Source organism: Mobula hypostoma, chromosome 1 (genome assembly GCF_963921235.1).
Source record: "Mobula hypostoma chromosome 1, sMobHyp1.1, whole genome shotgun sequence".
In the NCBI taxonomy this organism is placed as follows: Eukaryota; Metazoa; Chordata; class Chondrichthyes; order Myliobatiformes; family Myliobatidae; genus Mobula; species Mobula hypostoma.
This window is the reverse complement of record NC_086097.1, coordinates 45489157-45503808: the sequence shown is the minus strand read 5'-3', so window position 1 is coordinate 45503808 and position 14652 is coordinate 45489157. Positions and strand designations below refer to the sequence as shown.

The 14652-nt window shown below is 39.7% G+C and overlaps 1 protein-coding gene and 1 non-coding gene across 2 annotated transcripts in view; both read right to left on the bottom strand.

Annotated features, from left to right (window-relative positions):
• znf839 (zinc finger protein 839) overlaps nt 1–13237 on the bottom strand; it is a 38812-nt gene extending 25575 nt beyond the window's left edge. Inside the window, exons 1-2 of the mRNA XM_063047476.1 lie at nt 11917–13237; nt 5453–6388 (exon numbers count right to left, since the gene is read on the bottom strand). Of these exons, the coding sequence (XP_062903546.1) occupies nt 5453–6388; nt 11917–13020 (2040 nt within the window). The 5' untranslated portion in view covers nt 13021–13237. The remainder of the gene's footprint in view (nt 1–5452; nt 6389–11916) is intronic.
• Nucleotides 13238–13564: 327 nt separating this feature from the next.
• trnak-cuu (transfer RNA lysine (anticodon CUU)) lies at nt 13565–13637 on the bottom strand. The gene has a single exon. It is a non-coding gene; the product is annotated as a tRNA-Lys (tRNA).
• Between the last annotated feature and the right edge of the window lie 1015 nt (nt 13638–14652).

Sequence of the window (14652 nt, the reverse complement as noted above, 5' to 3'; positions counted from 1 at the left end):
ACCACCCGACACCAATGTTAATAATACTTATATTAATGATTGAGAGAAGACTGACTGCAAAATGGTGAATCAGAATGGTCCATTTAGATAAAAGGTCAAACTAATTAGCTGCCATGTGCTAAATGATGTCTGGAAAATTGTAGTGCAAATATTTTTAATGGCAATGAATATATTCTTCAAACCAAAAAAACACTTGGCTTTAAGGATGTTCAAGGTTATTCACTACTTTTCCTGGGCAATAGGTCTACAAAGCAAAGCGTAACACTTACTTCTGGTGGTTATCCACATAAAATTCATGTCAGTTGGGGGCAATGTGATTCATACTCATGGCAACAGTGGCACTGTATGTATCATATATACCACTAACCTTCCTGCAAAGGCTTACACATAGGATTCATGTGATGCCACACCCATCAAGAATTTATGGCAAAATTAAACATAAATTGAAAAATAAATAGTAAAACAGTAATGAAAATGCAGGATGGACACCAATGTCATAACCACACAGGGACAGTTTGATTAGAGGTCCAAATGGTTCTGAAGCCAAGTTGGATCATCTACTCATGACATCATGCTTAACAAGGCAGCAGATGTTACAGCCTTGCTATTAGCAATCATATGCTGGGCCTGTCATTGTAAAGAATAGCTTCCTCCTCCCCTTAGTTGTTTAAATGCCCCTTAAGTACCATTACTTAATGCTGCTGCATGCTGTTCAAGATGCACACAATCTTGAGTTACAGCTAAAAAAAATATTTTTCTTGACACTTTTAGTGGAAAGAACAATGAGAACGCCCAAAGGATATATTAGAGTGGCTAAAAACATAGCAACGGTGTAGACAATAGCAAAAGTGAACCATTAGTCTGCAAATTTAATCAACATAATTGGATATCATGTGCATCTCCTCTCTTTTGATATCAATGACATCACCACCATCAATATCATAGGGGCAGTAACAACCAAACTGTAACTCAAAAAGTGAAGTAACACAACAAACAGATCAAAGACTAGGTACTTTACATTAACTGATTAACCTCTCACATCCCCCAACCTCTTTTATTGTCAGTAAGATATGAGACAGGAATAAGAATATGCTTGACTCATGAGTAGTTTCAAGAACTAAAGAACAATGCAACCCTGCTTAATTGAGAAAATTTACACAATTAACTCCCTCTATTTCAGGCACATCATTGCACCATATGCAAAAGGCACTGGAGAATCTAAATATCTTCTTCAACAGCACCTCCCAAATGCAAAACTTCTAACATACAGTGCCTCGGAAAAGCATTTAGCCCCCACAACTATTTTCACTGTCTCAATTTCTAAATTAAAAATATATTGAAGTAGGATTTTTTGAGTTAATCTACAAAACATTGTGCATGCCAAATCAAAAGGAAAAATTAAAAACCTGTACACATTTTACTAAAAATTAAAAACAAAAATGTGAAGCTGAAAAAAGTTTCATCCCCTTTGCAAACATGGTCGCCGTAGAAGAACAGCACTTGTAAGAGACGCAACTGTAATACCAATTCACTCTGAGCTGTGGAAGTCAGTGGCTGCAACTGAAGATGAAGCTCATGGCTCCACAATCTCCAAGGCCTTGGAAAAAAGAGTACTTATGGAAGGTTGGCAAAGAAGAAGCACCTTCTTAAAAAAAACATATACTTGCCTGTAAAGACTACAAGGTGTCACTTCCAAGATACGCAAAGGTGTAGAAGAAGGTCTTTTGGTTGGATGAAACTAAAGTGGAACTTTTTGACCTTAACGTTAAGTAACACATGTGGTGTACATCTAATACTGCAGATCAACCAGGTAACAGCAACCCGAAAGTATAATGGAGGTAGCATCACGCTATGGGGATGCTTTCTAGCAGTAGGGACTGGAAATCTGGTCAGGATTGATGGGAAGATGAATGCTGCTAAATACAGAGAGATCCTGGATAAAAACCTGCTAGCCTCTGCCAGAAAGCTTAAATTGGGAATGAAGTTCATCTTTCAGCTGGACAATGACCCAAAGCAAACTGCCAAAGCAACCATGGAGAGGCTTCAAATTAAGAAAATTGATTACCTTGAATGGCCCAGAGTTTTGATCTTAACCCAGTTGAACACCTCTGTCAAGACCTCAAGATTGCTGTCCACTGTCACTCCCCAACTAAACTGGCACAGCTTAGCAATTTTACAAGGAGGAAATGTTGCTCCATCGTGTTGTGACTTATCCAAAAAGACTACTGTATGGGCTGTGACAGATGCGAGAGGAGGTTAAACTAAATACTGAGTGAAGGGAGATAAATATCTTTGAATTGCAGACATTTTAGTTTTTGAACTTCTGGTTTTTCATGCTTTACAATTTTTTTGGTAAAAATTGTTTTAAGGGTTTTACTGTGAAAAAAGGAACACATGATTCACAAATAAACTCCCTCAGTTAAATTGTTCAAAATCCCTGGTTGTAATACTCTTATGTGAACAAAGGTCTGGGGGCTGAATGCTTTCATATAATACTGTATAACTGGACAAGGACAGCAGGATTTGCCTTCAAATAACCACATTCTGGCTTGAAAAAAAATTACTATTCCTTTTCTCTAATGGATTTTAAATCCTTGGCCTTCATATCACACCACAGTATGGAACTAATAGCTATATCAACTGAAAAGATCAAAGGTGGCAATTCAAAGCATCTTCTCTAAGTCAATTCTGGTCATATTCAACTCCAACAGCCCAAGCATGAATAATTTATAAACCAAAGGAGGACACTATTACTACCATTCCCCCCATTTAGTTTTTTTAATGTTTGCTGGAAGGCTTCTACATTTGCCACTAGTCATAGAGAAACAAAGCACAGAAACAGGCCCTTTGAGTCAATTCATTCACATCAGCCGAGGTGCCCATTTAGGCTAGTCTCAATTGTCCACATTTGGTCCATTTCTTCTGATTTGTTCCTATCCAAATGTTTTTTTAAACATTATTGTACCTGCCTCAGCCATGTTCACAAGCAGTTTGTTGCAGATATGTACCACCCTCTATGTGAGGAAGTTGCCTCTCCAATCCTTGTGAATCTTTTCCCTTTCACTGTTCTTCATCAAATTATGGTATTGCTTTGCACTGCTGTAACTATATGGTATAATTATGTGGTTTTGTCAGTGTTAGTCTTTGGTCTGTCTTGTTTTCTGTGATATCACGCCGGAGAAACATTGTATCATTTCTTAATGGATGTATGCATTTCTAAATGACAATAAAAGAAGACTGAGTGTTCTCATAATCTAAACCTGTGCCCCTCAGTCACTCATGCTCCAAAGAATAAAGTCCTAGCCTGCTAGCCTCTCCCTATAACTGGGACCCTCTAGTCCTGGCAACATCCTCATTAATCTTTTCTGCACTCTTTCTAGTTTAATTATGTCTTTTCTATAATAAGGCAACCAAAACGCTACACAGCATGCCAAGCTCATCCTCACCAATGACTTGTACAATTGCAATGTAATTTCCCAACTCCTATACATAATGCCCTGACTGAAGGCCAGCATGCCAAAATCCTTCCTCACTATCTTGTCTATCTATGATGCCACTTTCAGCAAAAGTTGTACTTGTACTCCCAGGTCATTCTGTTCCAAAGCACTCCCCAAGGCCTTAGCCTTCATTTTATAAGTCCTACTCTGGTCTGACTCTCCCAAAATGCAACACTTCACTCTTTTCTGAATTGGAATTTATTTGTTCACCTTCAGCCCACTTAACTAGATTAACACAGAAATTGCAAACCATAAAATTCAAATGAAAGCAGTATGCAAACAGCCGTGAACAAACTAAAATGCTTCAAAATAACATTTTCTCAAAAGTTAACACAAAAGCAGAATGCTATATCAAGCTCAGCAAGACATAACATTTGAACACAAATTTAGAGGAAAAGCTGAAGCAAGTCATTTTTCTTCTGACATATGACCTGATTCAAATACTGAACTATAGAACATAGAATAGTACAGCACAGTACAGGCCCTTCGGCCCACAATGTTGTGCCGACCCTCAAACTCTGCCTCCCATATAAGCCCCCACCTTAAATTCCTCCATATACCTGTCCAGTAGTCTCTTAAACTTCACTAGTGTATCTGCCTCCACCACTGACTCAGGCAGTGCGTTCCACGCACCAACCACTCTCTGAGTAAAAATCCTTCCTCTAATATCCCCCTTGAACTTCCCACCCCTTACCTTAAAGCTATGTCCTCTTGTATTGAGCAGTGGTGCCCTGGGGTAGAGGCACTGGCTATCCACTCTATCTATTCCTCTTATTATCTTGTACACCTCTATCATGTCTCCTCTCATCCTCCTTCTCTCCAAAGAGTAAAGCCCTAGCTCCCTTAATCTCTGATCATAATGCATACTCTCTAAACCAGGCAGCATCCTGGTAAATCTCCTCTGTACCCTTTCCAATGCTTCCTATAGTGAGGTGTCCAGAACTGGACACAGTACTCCAAGTGTGGCCTAACCAGAGTTTTATAGAGCTGCATCATTACATTGCGACTCTTAAACTCTGTCCCTCGACTTATGAAAGCTAACACCCCATAAGCTTTCTTAACTACCCTATCCACCTGTGAGGCAACTTTCAGGGATCTGTGGACGTGTACCCCAAGATCCCTCTGCTCATCCACACTACCAAGTATCCTGCCATTTACTTTGTACTCTGCCTTGGAGTTTGTCCTTCCAAAGTGTACCACCTCACACTTCTCCGGGTTGAACTCCATCTGCCACTTCTCAGCCCACTTCTGCATCCTATCAATGTCTCTCTGCAATCTTTGACAATCCTCTACACTATCTACAACACCACCAACCTTTGGGTGGTCTGCAAACTTGCCAACCCACCCTTCTACCCCCACATCCAGGTCGTTAATAAAAATCACAGAAAGTAGAGGTCCCAGAACAGATCCTTGTGGGACACCACTAGTCACAATCCTCCAATCTGAATGTACTCCCTCCACCACGACCCTCTGCCTTCTGCAGGCAAGCCAATTCTGAATCCACCTGGCCAAACTTTTATTCTTAATATATACTTAACAAATTACATTGTACCTCACAGTAATCCGAAAGTAATAAACTATCTTTAGTGCTAATTTCTCAATTAATTAACCACCTAGTTTGGAAATTCACCAAGTTATCCATCCTGCATTAGACAAGTTAACTCAAGTTGCAATATTGTCAAACACAGGCCTCGGTGCATGAAAATGCTTGGAAGGCACACTGCTTACCAGTGAATGCTAGCTGAAATGTTTCTTGCCTTAAGACCAAATGCAAGAAAAAATGAGATAAAGAGAGAATTTGCTGTGATGCCCTGCTAATACTAATCTCAGGTGTTCATAAAAATATGGCTGCTTGAGCAATACATGTTAAAGACTAGCAACACCCCTGGAAACGAACTCCAATATATCAGCGCTTTCAGGAAAGGAATTCTGGATACCATGTTATCAGTACATACCTGTTGAACGTCTTGAGATGACAGGTCTGTGCTCCCCACCATCACAGATGTAGTGTCAGTATTTACAGATTGTGTCTCTAGTCCATCAACTATTGTGCCATTTCTGTCACCACCTCCTCCAGTGTCCCCAACAATCACATCTCCATTGGTTTTGCTCACAGAGGTTCTCTGTTCCTCAATGACAGAAGCCAACTCTCCATGAGATGGGTTGAGTCTATAATGTCGTGCTAACCCACCCCTTCCAATGTAAGACTTTTCACACGTGTCACACTTAAACTTTTTGGGCTTGAATGAACAAGGGATTGAAAGGCTTGAATCATCTATTTTTGTTTTCACATCTTCTTCCTCAAAACTGTATTCAGAATAGTCATCTGAATCAGATTGATGGCCTTCTGCCAAATCTTCTGTCTTGATGAACTTGTAGTCTTTAACTTTGTATTTTGGAGGTCGCGATATACGACCAGATCGAGTTTTGATCTTCACAGGCTTTTTTTCCTTTGATTTATCACTAATTTCCTGCTTCTTCACGTGACTAGTAGAAATTGAATTTGCTACTGCTGTTGTGGAAGTAGTTATTGTGGTACTTACAGTATTAGTGAAAATGCCAGACTGACCACTGATGGTTACCCCAGGAATCATACGTATAGAATTTACAGGTGCAAGTGGTGGAGGCTGCCGCTGAACAAGTAGTTGAATTGGAGGTTCTGAAGAGCTGTGCAAAATATACTGTTGTGACCCAGTGGTTGAAAGAGGCTGTATTCTAATGATCTGAGGTCCAGAAATATTAACTCCTCCGGATACAGTTGTTCTTTGGTTAGCCACCTGATTGGATGCTGCTGTTTTAGGCTGCACTACTGCTAAAGGTGGCATCGGCCTATCTTTCTCCTCTTGGGATGGGACAGTTTGAATGTGAACTTGAACAGTATCTAGTTGATGCTGCAAGAAAGCAAAAAGAAGTTAATATTTACTGGCATTTACTGTTCGCAATCATGGCATGCTCATTCAAAGAGTGATTGAGCAGCAGTGACCTAAACAATTCCATTCTGGAATCTTGAGTGAGGCGAGATTTGGAAATTAGCCTCAACTGCTGTGGGTTAAGGATAAAATGAGACCTGATGAGGGGTTTCAGCCTGAAACATTGGCTGTTTATTTCTTTCCTTAGATGCTGCTTGAGCTGCTGAGTTCCTCCATCATTTAGTACATTTTACTCTAAATTAGTTAAAATGGTTGCGACAGTTAACAGCCAGCAAGTGACAAAGTGGAATAAAGTTATAAACCAAACAGCACGCCTGTCCACTAACGCAGCTACAACTTTATGAACTGGCAACCTGGGTTTCAATTAGATATTCCTGCATTTTAAAGAATAAAAAAGTATATCTCTTCTTTTGAGGCTTGACAAAGTAGAAATGGGTTATATTTCCCTTTTGCTGGAACATCAAAAAACCAAAGGTTATTACATCAAAGTAAGAGATCTGCCATTTACTAGAGAGATTTAAAGCAATGTTTACACATAGGTGATGAGTATTTGGAATTCCCTTTGCAGGTAAAGCATGATACTCAATCCCCAATATGTTAAAGACAGATCAACAAGCATTTTAAATATTAAGGCAATCAAGGGATATGGGGTTACTGCAGTAAAGTGGCACAGGGGGAATAATCAGCCATGATCTTTTGGATGGCAAAAATGAGCATGAAGGGTCAAATGGCCTACTCCTGCTTTAATCCCAACTTTGTAATAACAAACATCAAACCTTATCTTAAGATATGCAAAGACAAAAGAATCAATTCAATTTTAAAATCCCATTTGGCTACAAATCTCAATTCAAGTGTTTCATCACCAGTGCATCATTCATTTTTCCTATTATATACTTTATTTTCACAGAATTCAGGAAATTTTAATTACTAGTTAAAGTCATTCAAATAGTTTTTCATTTCATTGGATTTTATGCTATACTCATTTTATTAAAAATTTCAGGTCATATTACTCTACAATGGGCAACACAATGGTGCAGCTGCCAGACCAGCAGCCTTGAAGGCCTGGAGACTCGGGTTCAATCCTGCTAGCTGCTTGAAGTTTGTATATTCTGCTCGTGAATGACTGACCTTCCTCTGCAAACTCCAGTTTCCACCCACTTTTGAAAGATGTGGGGGTGGGTAGGTTACTTGGTCACTGTACACTGGCCCTGTAGGTGAATGTGGGGAACTGATGGGAACATGGGGTGAATACAAAGAAATGGGATTAATGAGGGATTGGTGTAAAGAGTCCCTTTAGTGTGGGCTGAAGAGTCTGCTTCCAGGTCTCACTGAAACAACCTTAGAAAAAAATCAGATTATTAAAAATAATCATCCTAAAGACAACTTGTATAACTTGCCCATTTGATGAGGAAGTCTTACAATCCGTGTCCTATACATATTGTAAGAAATAAGTGCATAAAGGAATTACACTTAATAATACTAGTAATCAACAATGCAAAGTCCATATCATAATTCAGGTGTGAAGTTGTTCCAATAATTGTAGTAGCATTGTAGTAGGAATTTTGATCATTAAAACCAGTTTCCTCATAAATCATCCAAATTAGCAACATTTGATAAAGGTACCAGAAACATTCCACCTTCATCTTGGTGAATATACATGTTTTATTTTAATTACTAGCAACTGTGGTTCCCTTTTAGCCCAGGGTTCTGGCCAACCAAAAGGATGTGCATGATCCACCACAAGCAGTTCTCTGTAAATTGTATCCCATTTCTGGAGCGCCTTATGCAGATTCAGAGTGAATGCATAGAGCATTAGTTTCTCTACCCATGAATGAATAGCAAATCAGATCATTCCAATTTATTTTCATGGTACTCTGTACTTCAAAAGCAATGTAAATATTAATGGCACAGAAAATGCAGGTCAATCTCTTAGGCATGTGCTGACATGTTATTAAGTTTTATAAGTTTTTATTTTCAATGAAAAGGGGAAAATAGAAGGGAAATTAAACTGTAGTGACGATCATTTTAGACTTAATATTCTGGAATCTAGTAAGGCAAGATTTATATTGTACTGATAACACAAAAGTACAGAATTATGTTTTACATTTTATGCAAACAGAGCACATGAACCTTCAATCCCATCAATCCAAGCAGCATGCATTTTACAAATCTGATTGAGATTTTTTGGGGAAGTGACCAAGGTAATTTATGACTATAAGTAACACAGTGGTTGTTATATATGTGGACTTTAGTATGGCACTTGACGAGGTCCCTCATGGTATGTTGTCCAGGAAAATCAAGATAAAGAGATCCATGGTGGATTTCTCATTTGGATTTAGAATTGGCTTGCCCATAGAAGACATAGGGCATTGGCAAAAGGGTGTTCTTCTGACAGGAGGTCTGTGACCAGTGTGTTCTACAGAAGTCAGTGCTAGCATCTCTTACATATGGCAAGTGTGAGGTGTTGCACTTTGGGAGGTCAAATGCAAGGGGAAAATATACAGTTAATGACAAGAAAACAGCATGATGTACAGAAGGTTCTTGGAGCCAAGTCCATCGCTGAAAGTGACAAGTAGATAGAGTGATAAATAATGCATATGGCATGCTAGAATTCATTGCTAGAGGTATGGAGCATAATAGACAGCAAATTATGTACAAAACTTTGAAGTACTGCATGGAGTTCTGGTTGCCCCATTACAGTTAGGATGTGGAGACTCTGGAGAGGGTTCAGAAGAGATTAACCAGGATAGTCCTGGATCACAAGGCATTAACTATAAGCAAAGGATGGATAAATCTGAATTGTTTTCTTTGGAGCAAATGCTGAGGGGTGACTGAAACATTATAAAATTATGAGAGGTACAGAAAGGGGTAGAGTCGGAAATCTTTTCCCCAGCATAAAAATATTGAATACTACCACACATAGCTTAAGGTGAAGGGGAAAAATTTAAATGGGATCTGCAGGGTAAGTTTTTTTGAAAGAACAAAGAGTGGTAGTTGCCTGGAACACACCATCTGGGGTGGTAGGGCATTCAAGAGCCTTTTAGATAGGCACAAAAATATGCAGCAAATGGAGAACTATGGATCATGTGTGGGCAGAAGTAGATTAATTAAGCATAATGTTAGACACAGACATCATGAGCCGAAGGGCCTGTTCCTGTGTGGTACTATTCTATGTTCTAGTCCTGCCATTTAAAGATAATGGCTGATCTAATTGTAATCTCAACTTTACATTCCTATCTACTCATGGTAACCTTTAATGCCCTTACTCTTTAACAAGTTGTCAACTTTGTGTTTTAAAATATTTTTACAGCTTATCCCAGGAACAAACAACCTCACCACATCCATCAGGATCTTATTTCAATTAAGTCTCCTCTGACTCTTCTAAATGCCACATATATGCCTTACTGTCCAGCTTTTCCTCACAAGACAACCCTCCCTTTCCACTTACTGAGCTTTCTCAGAACATTTCCAAGAAATCTGCATTTTCCCCCCCAAGATCAATACTAAACACATATTTTAGATATAGTCTCAATCCTCCTTCCATTGGTATTCATTTCTCCTATCAACAATGTCTTTGTTAAGTTTCTTTACTACCTGCTGTACATGCAGCATAGGATAGCTAGATCCCGTTGCATTTTGGAGCGCCACAGACTTTCATTAACTAGGTAGATATTTTTTTTCTATCAAAATGGACAATTCCACATTTTTCCCACATTATACTTCCCTTGCAGAGCCTCTATCCTCTCAGTTAACACACAGCCTGATGTCCTCTTCACAAGTTATTCTGCCACTCTTTGCATCATCTGCAAAATTAGCAACTATATCTTTCATGCCTTTACACAAATCATTTACATAAACTGTAAAAACTTAAACCCCTGCACCACTCTCAGACACAGCACTTGTTACTTTATGCCAACCAGAAAATGACAATCACGCTCCTCTATTTTCCATCAGCCAGCTAATCCTCTATCCATGCCAGTCTCCCAACAGCCTTGGATATGAGGAAAGGCTGGACAACTAGGATTATATGTGGCATTTAGAAGAGTGAGAGAGCACACACCAGTCCTCCTCAAGGGATCAGCAGTGAAAAGGGGGAGCAGTTTCAAGTTCTTGGGTGTCAACATCTTTGAAGATCTATTCTGGGCCCAACATACTGATGCAATTATAAAGAAGGGGCAGCAAGAGTATATTTCATTAGGAATTTGCGAGATTGTTTGCCATCAAAGAGTAGCAAATTTCTACAGATATACCATGGAGAACATTCTAACTGGTTGCATTACTGCCTGGTATGGAGGGGTAACAGCACAGAGAATTGGAAAAAGCAGCATCATGGACACTAGCCTCCGCAGCATTGAGTACATCTTCAAAAGGTAATGCCTCAAAAGGTAGTATCCATTTTAAGGATCCCCACCACCCAGGACATGCCTCGTCTCATTGCTACCATCAAGGAGAACCACAGGAACCTGAAGACACACACTCAACGTTTTAGGAACAGCTTCTTTCCCTCCATCAGATTCTGAATGGACAGTGAGCCCATGAACACTACCTCACATTTTTGCATTCATTTTGTACAACTTATTTGATGTTATATATTTCTCATTGTAACATATAGCTTTTTAATGTATTGCATTCTACTGATGCTGCCAAACAACAACTTTCACAAAATATGCCAGTGATATTAACCTGATTCTGACTTTCTGAAATAACTACTGATGTAGCACCTGATCAAATGCTATCCGGAAATCTATGTATAGTACATTCACTTTATCCTCCATATATGTAACTTCTTTAAAGAACTCCTATAAATTGGGCAAACTCGATTTCCAAGTTCCCTGTTAAAATATCATTAGCAGCTTAAGCTTGGAACATTTTCGTTTTCAAAGATAATATCAAGATGATTAGCTTGAACCTTCCTATTTTCCATCTGACTCCCTTTTCCAACTTAACAGAATCACCATGAAATTTAAGTTTTGAAAATTAAAACCAAGGTATCAATTATGTCACCAGGTACTTTAAGATCCTAAGATCTAAGTCCATATAATCTGTCTTCCTGCTTCCCCCCCCCCCACAAGTTATTCAGTACCATTTCATTATTAACTGAATTTATCTTGAGTTCCTCCCTTCCTTTCAATTCTTGATTAACAAATATTTCTTTCTGTTGTTTGCACCTCCAGCAAGAAGATTGATGCAAAATACCTCATTTGCCATTTCTCATGTTTTTATATTAATGTTCTAAAGACTCACTTTCTGTAGGACCAATGTTTATTTTGTTAACATTTTTGAATAATAATAGAAGTTCCCACTATCCCTAATTTTCCTGTCTAATTAATATTTTCATCATTCTTTGCTTCCCTATCTAGGTGCAGTTACATTGTTAGATAATACCTTTAAGTTATTGACAGATGGCAAGACCACCCTTCGGATTTTTTCATTGGAATGCATCTGGAAAAAAATTCATTTCAGTTAGTCTGTAAAGCACCTGTAAATACCTGTGCCGAAGATGTTACTCGCAATGGGGCCATCTTTTGTTGTACATGTGCAATACTTTGTTGTAAATTCTGCTGAAGGACTGCCTGATGGGCAGCATTCTGCAACTGTCGTGCTGCATTGTGAACGATCGTCAATGGTTGAGTATACGCAGCCTGCTGCTGTGAAACTGCCGTTGGAATCTTAGGTTGACTAGGCTGGTTTACGGTAGAAGACTGAGTAGAAATAGTTATTTGCTGAACTTGAGCTGGGTTGCACGAATCAATCCTATGGACAACCTGACTTGATTGAACACCTGTTTGCACCTGCGGCATCAGAGAATTACATACAGGAACTTGTATCATCTGATTTTGATCTGTTGGAAGCACTCGAGTTTCGGGGACAACACACGAAGTTAGACTGCTTTTCTGTAGTACCTGATTTTCAGGAGGCTCAGAATTCAAATGGACGGCAGTGGTTTTGCCGAAGTGTGCAGCATGTTGCTGGGATTTAGTAACATGGGCGATGACTTGCTGCAGTTCATCCGTTATCCCAACATGCTGCACAAATTGTGTATGATGTTGTTGCTGTTGCTGCTGCTGACTGCCGAACATTTGAGCCGCTTCACTTTCACTTACTTCTACCAGTCCTTGTTGCTTTGTTAACTGCTCAACCAGTTGTTGTTGTTCCTCTGGGGTCAATCCAGTGCCTTCCACAAAAGTACCATCGGGTTGTACGTAAATAATGGTGCTGGGGGTGGACTCGATAGAAATACTTTCCAGCTCCTCGGCCACGGCGAAGTCACCAGCACTCACCGCTGCCATGGTGCCAACAGACGGAGGAGCCTCTCCCAAAGAATTCAAGATCCCGGTAGCATTCAGGAGTCCATCCCCATCATCGGACAGCGTGCTCACCACCTGAGTCGCCCCTTCCTCCACGGCCACCTGAACATATTCCGGCAACACTTGGCAGGAATGGACCTCGAACTGCTTGCAGGGCACACTGGCGCAGGGGACATGCGACGTGGCCTCTTGATGTGCTAGGCTCTCCAGACGACTGTTGCCGTGCTGCGGTTCTGTAACAGCCCCGTCCTCGGTTGTCAGGCTGTTCTCCTCCTCGTCCGCCATGTTGGCGTCCGTGCTCAGGCAGAGCGAGTCGGGAACTGCACCGCTAATTTCTCCGTCCGCAATTTTTTCGCCCCGAAGACTATTTCGTGATTGACATGGGGAAAATAATCTCCAAAAGGCAGGCTAAACTGAAAAAATCCGTCAAATCAGCAAGGAAAAGATTAATCCGTCTCCATATAAAAAAAACCGCACGTCACGGAGCCTGACACAACATGGCGGAAAGCCGGAGTACGGGTGCCGGCAAAGCTTAAAAAATTAGGTGGATGTCGTAAAGATTCGAGTTTGTCGGAACGAGATCCAAAAGCGAAATCAGCATGTGGGGCTGAACCACCAATCCGAAACTGCCCCACGCGGTTGTGAGCGTGAATGACATGATAATGAATGGGCCATCATGTTGTTACATGCCTGTAAAATATACCTCAAAACCGCAGAGATAATGACAGTAAAATATAATTTAGATATACAGTCCGTATAATGAATGTGAATTTTAAGCAGGAATTTAAAAAGGGATTACGTCCTTGTGCAGCGAAGAAAATAAATTCACCGCCCAACGTGGGGCTCGAACCCACGACCCTGAGATTAAGAGTCTCATGCTCTACCGACTGAGCTAGCCGGGCGCTGACATAGAAATGAACTTCTGTCTCCTATACCATGTAAAGACAGCCGAGACACTATATTTACACCTTTCTTTAGAAGAAAACTCCAAAGATAATTTAAAACATTTTTATTTATTTCCAAAGCAGAATTCCTCATTGATGTTCAATATCTAAGTTCTGATGTGCAGAATGTATTTCTTTTCTCCAACCTAAAGATGAAATACTATATACTCTTATTCACAACATTTTATTTTTACTTCATTATGGTATTACAAACTTGCGGTATCTTTGTACTCGGTGGAAGTTTGGTATGACCGCTACTATAATGTAACCGGTGAGAAAACAAATACATCATTTCAAAACAGTATTTAAAACAGTAAGGCATTATTGCATTGAATAAGAGATGTCTGTCAAAAACTACCTTTCAATAAAGAAAATATGATATTTTATTTTTACGCTTGACGTGCAAGAAATATACTTCCCACTATGTGTAAGTTATTTGATAAAACTATGTAAAAGTAGAGAAATGTAGTTACGACAGTAAGTTATTTTTCCTCTTTCTGACAATTTTCCTGTCACATAGATAGACTCGTATCAACCTAACCTAGCTCAGTCGATGAAAGTAAATATTCTTTATCACTGGACTCTGGGGTTGTCTGCAAACTAGAGAAAACTCACGTTTTAATCCTATTTTGCCAAATCAGCGGTCGGAAAACATCACTGTATTCTTCAGCAATGCACACAAAATGTTGGAGGAACTCAGCAACTTGGCAGCATCCATGGAAATGAATAAACAGTTGACGTTCGGGCCAAATCCTTCTTCAGGACTGTATTCTTCATTCGATTTAGCGGTCGAGCATCTTGGCAAATACCTGGGGCTGTCATACACGCTCACATCGGGATGGAAGTTTATAAATTGGTAAGCTATTGAAAAAGTTAGTAAATAAAAAAGTAAGAAGAAACAAAAGTAGACCAAAAGCCACAACGAAAATACTAACTTGCATAATTCGAGAGACTGCTTCAATGACTGTCGTCC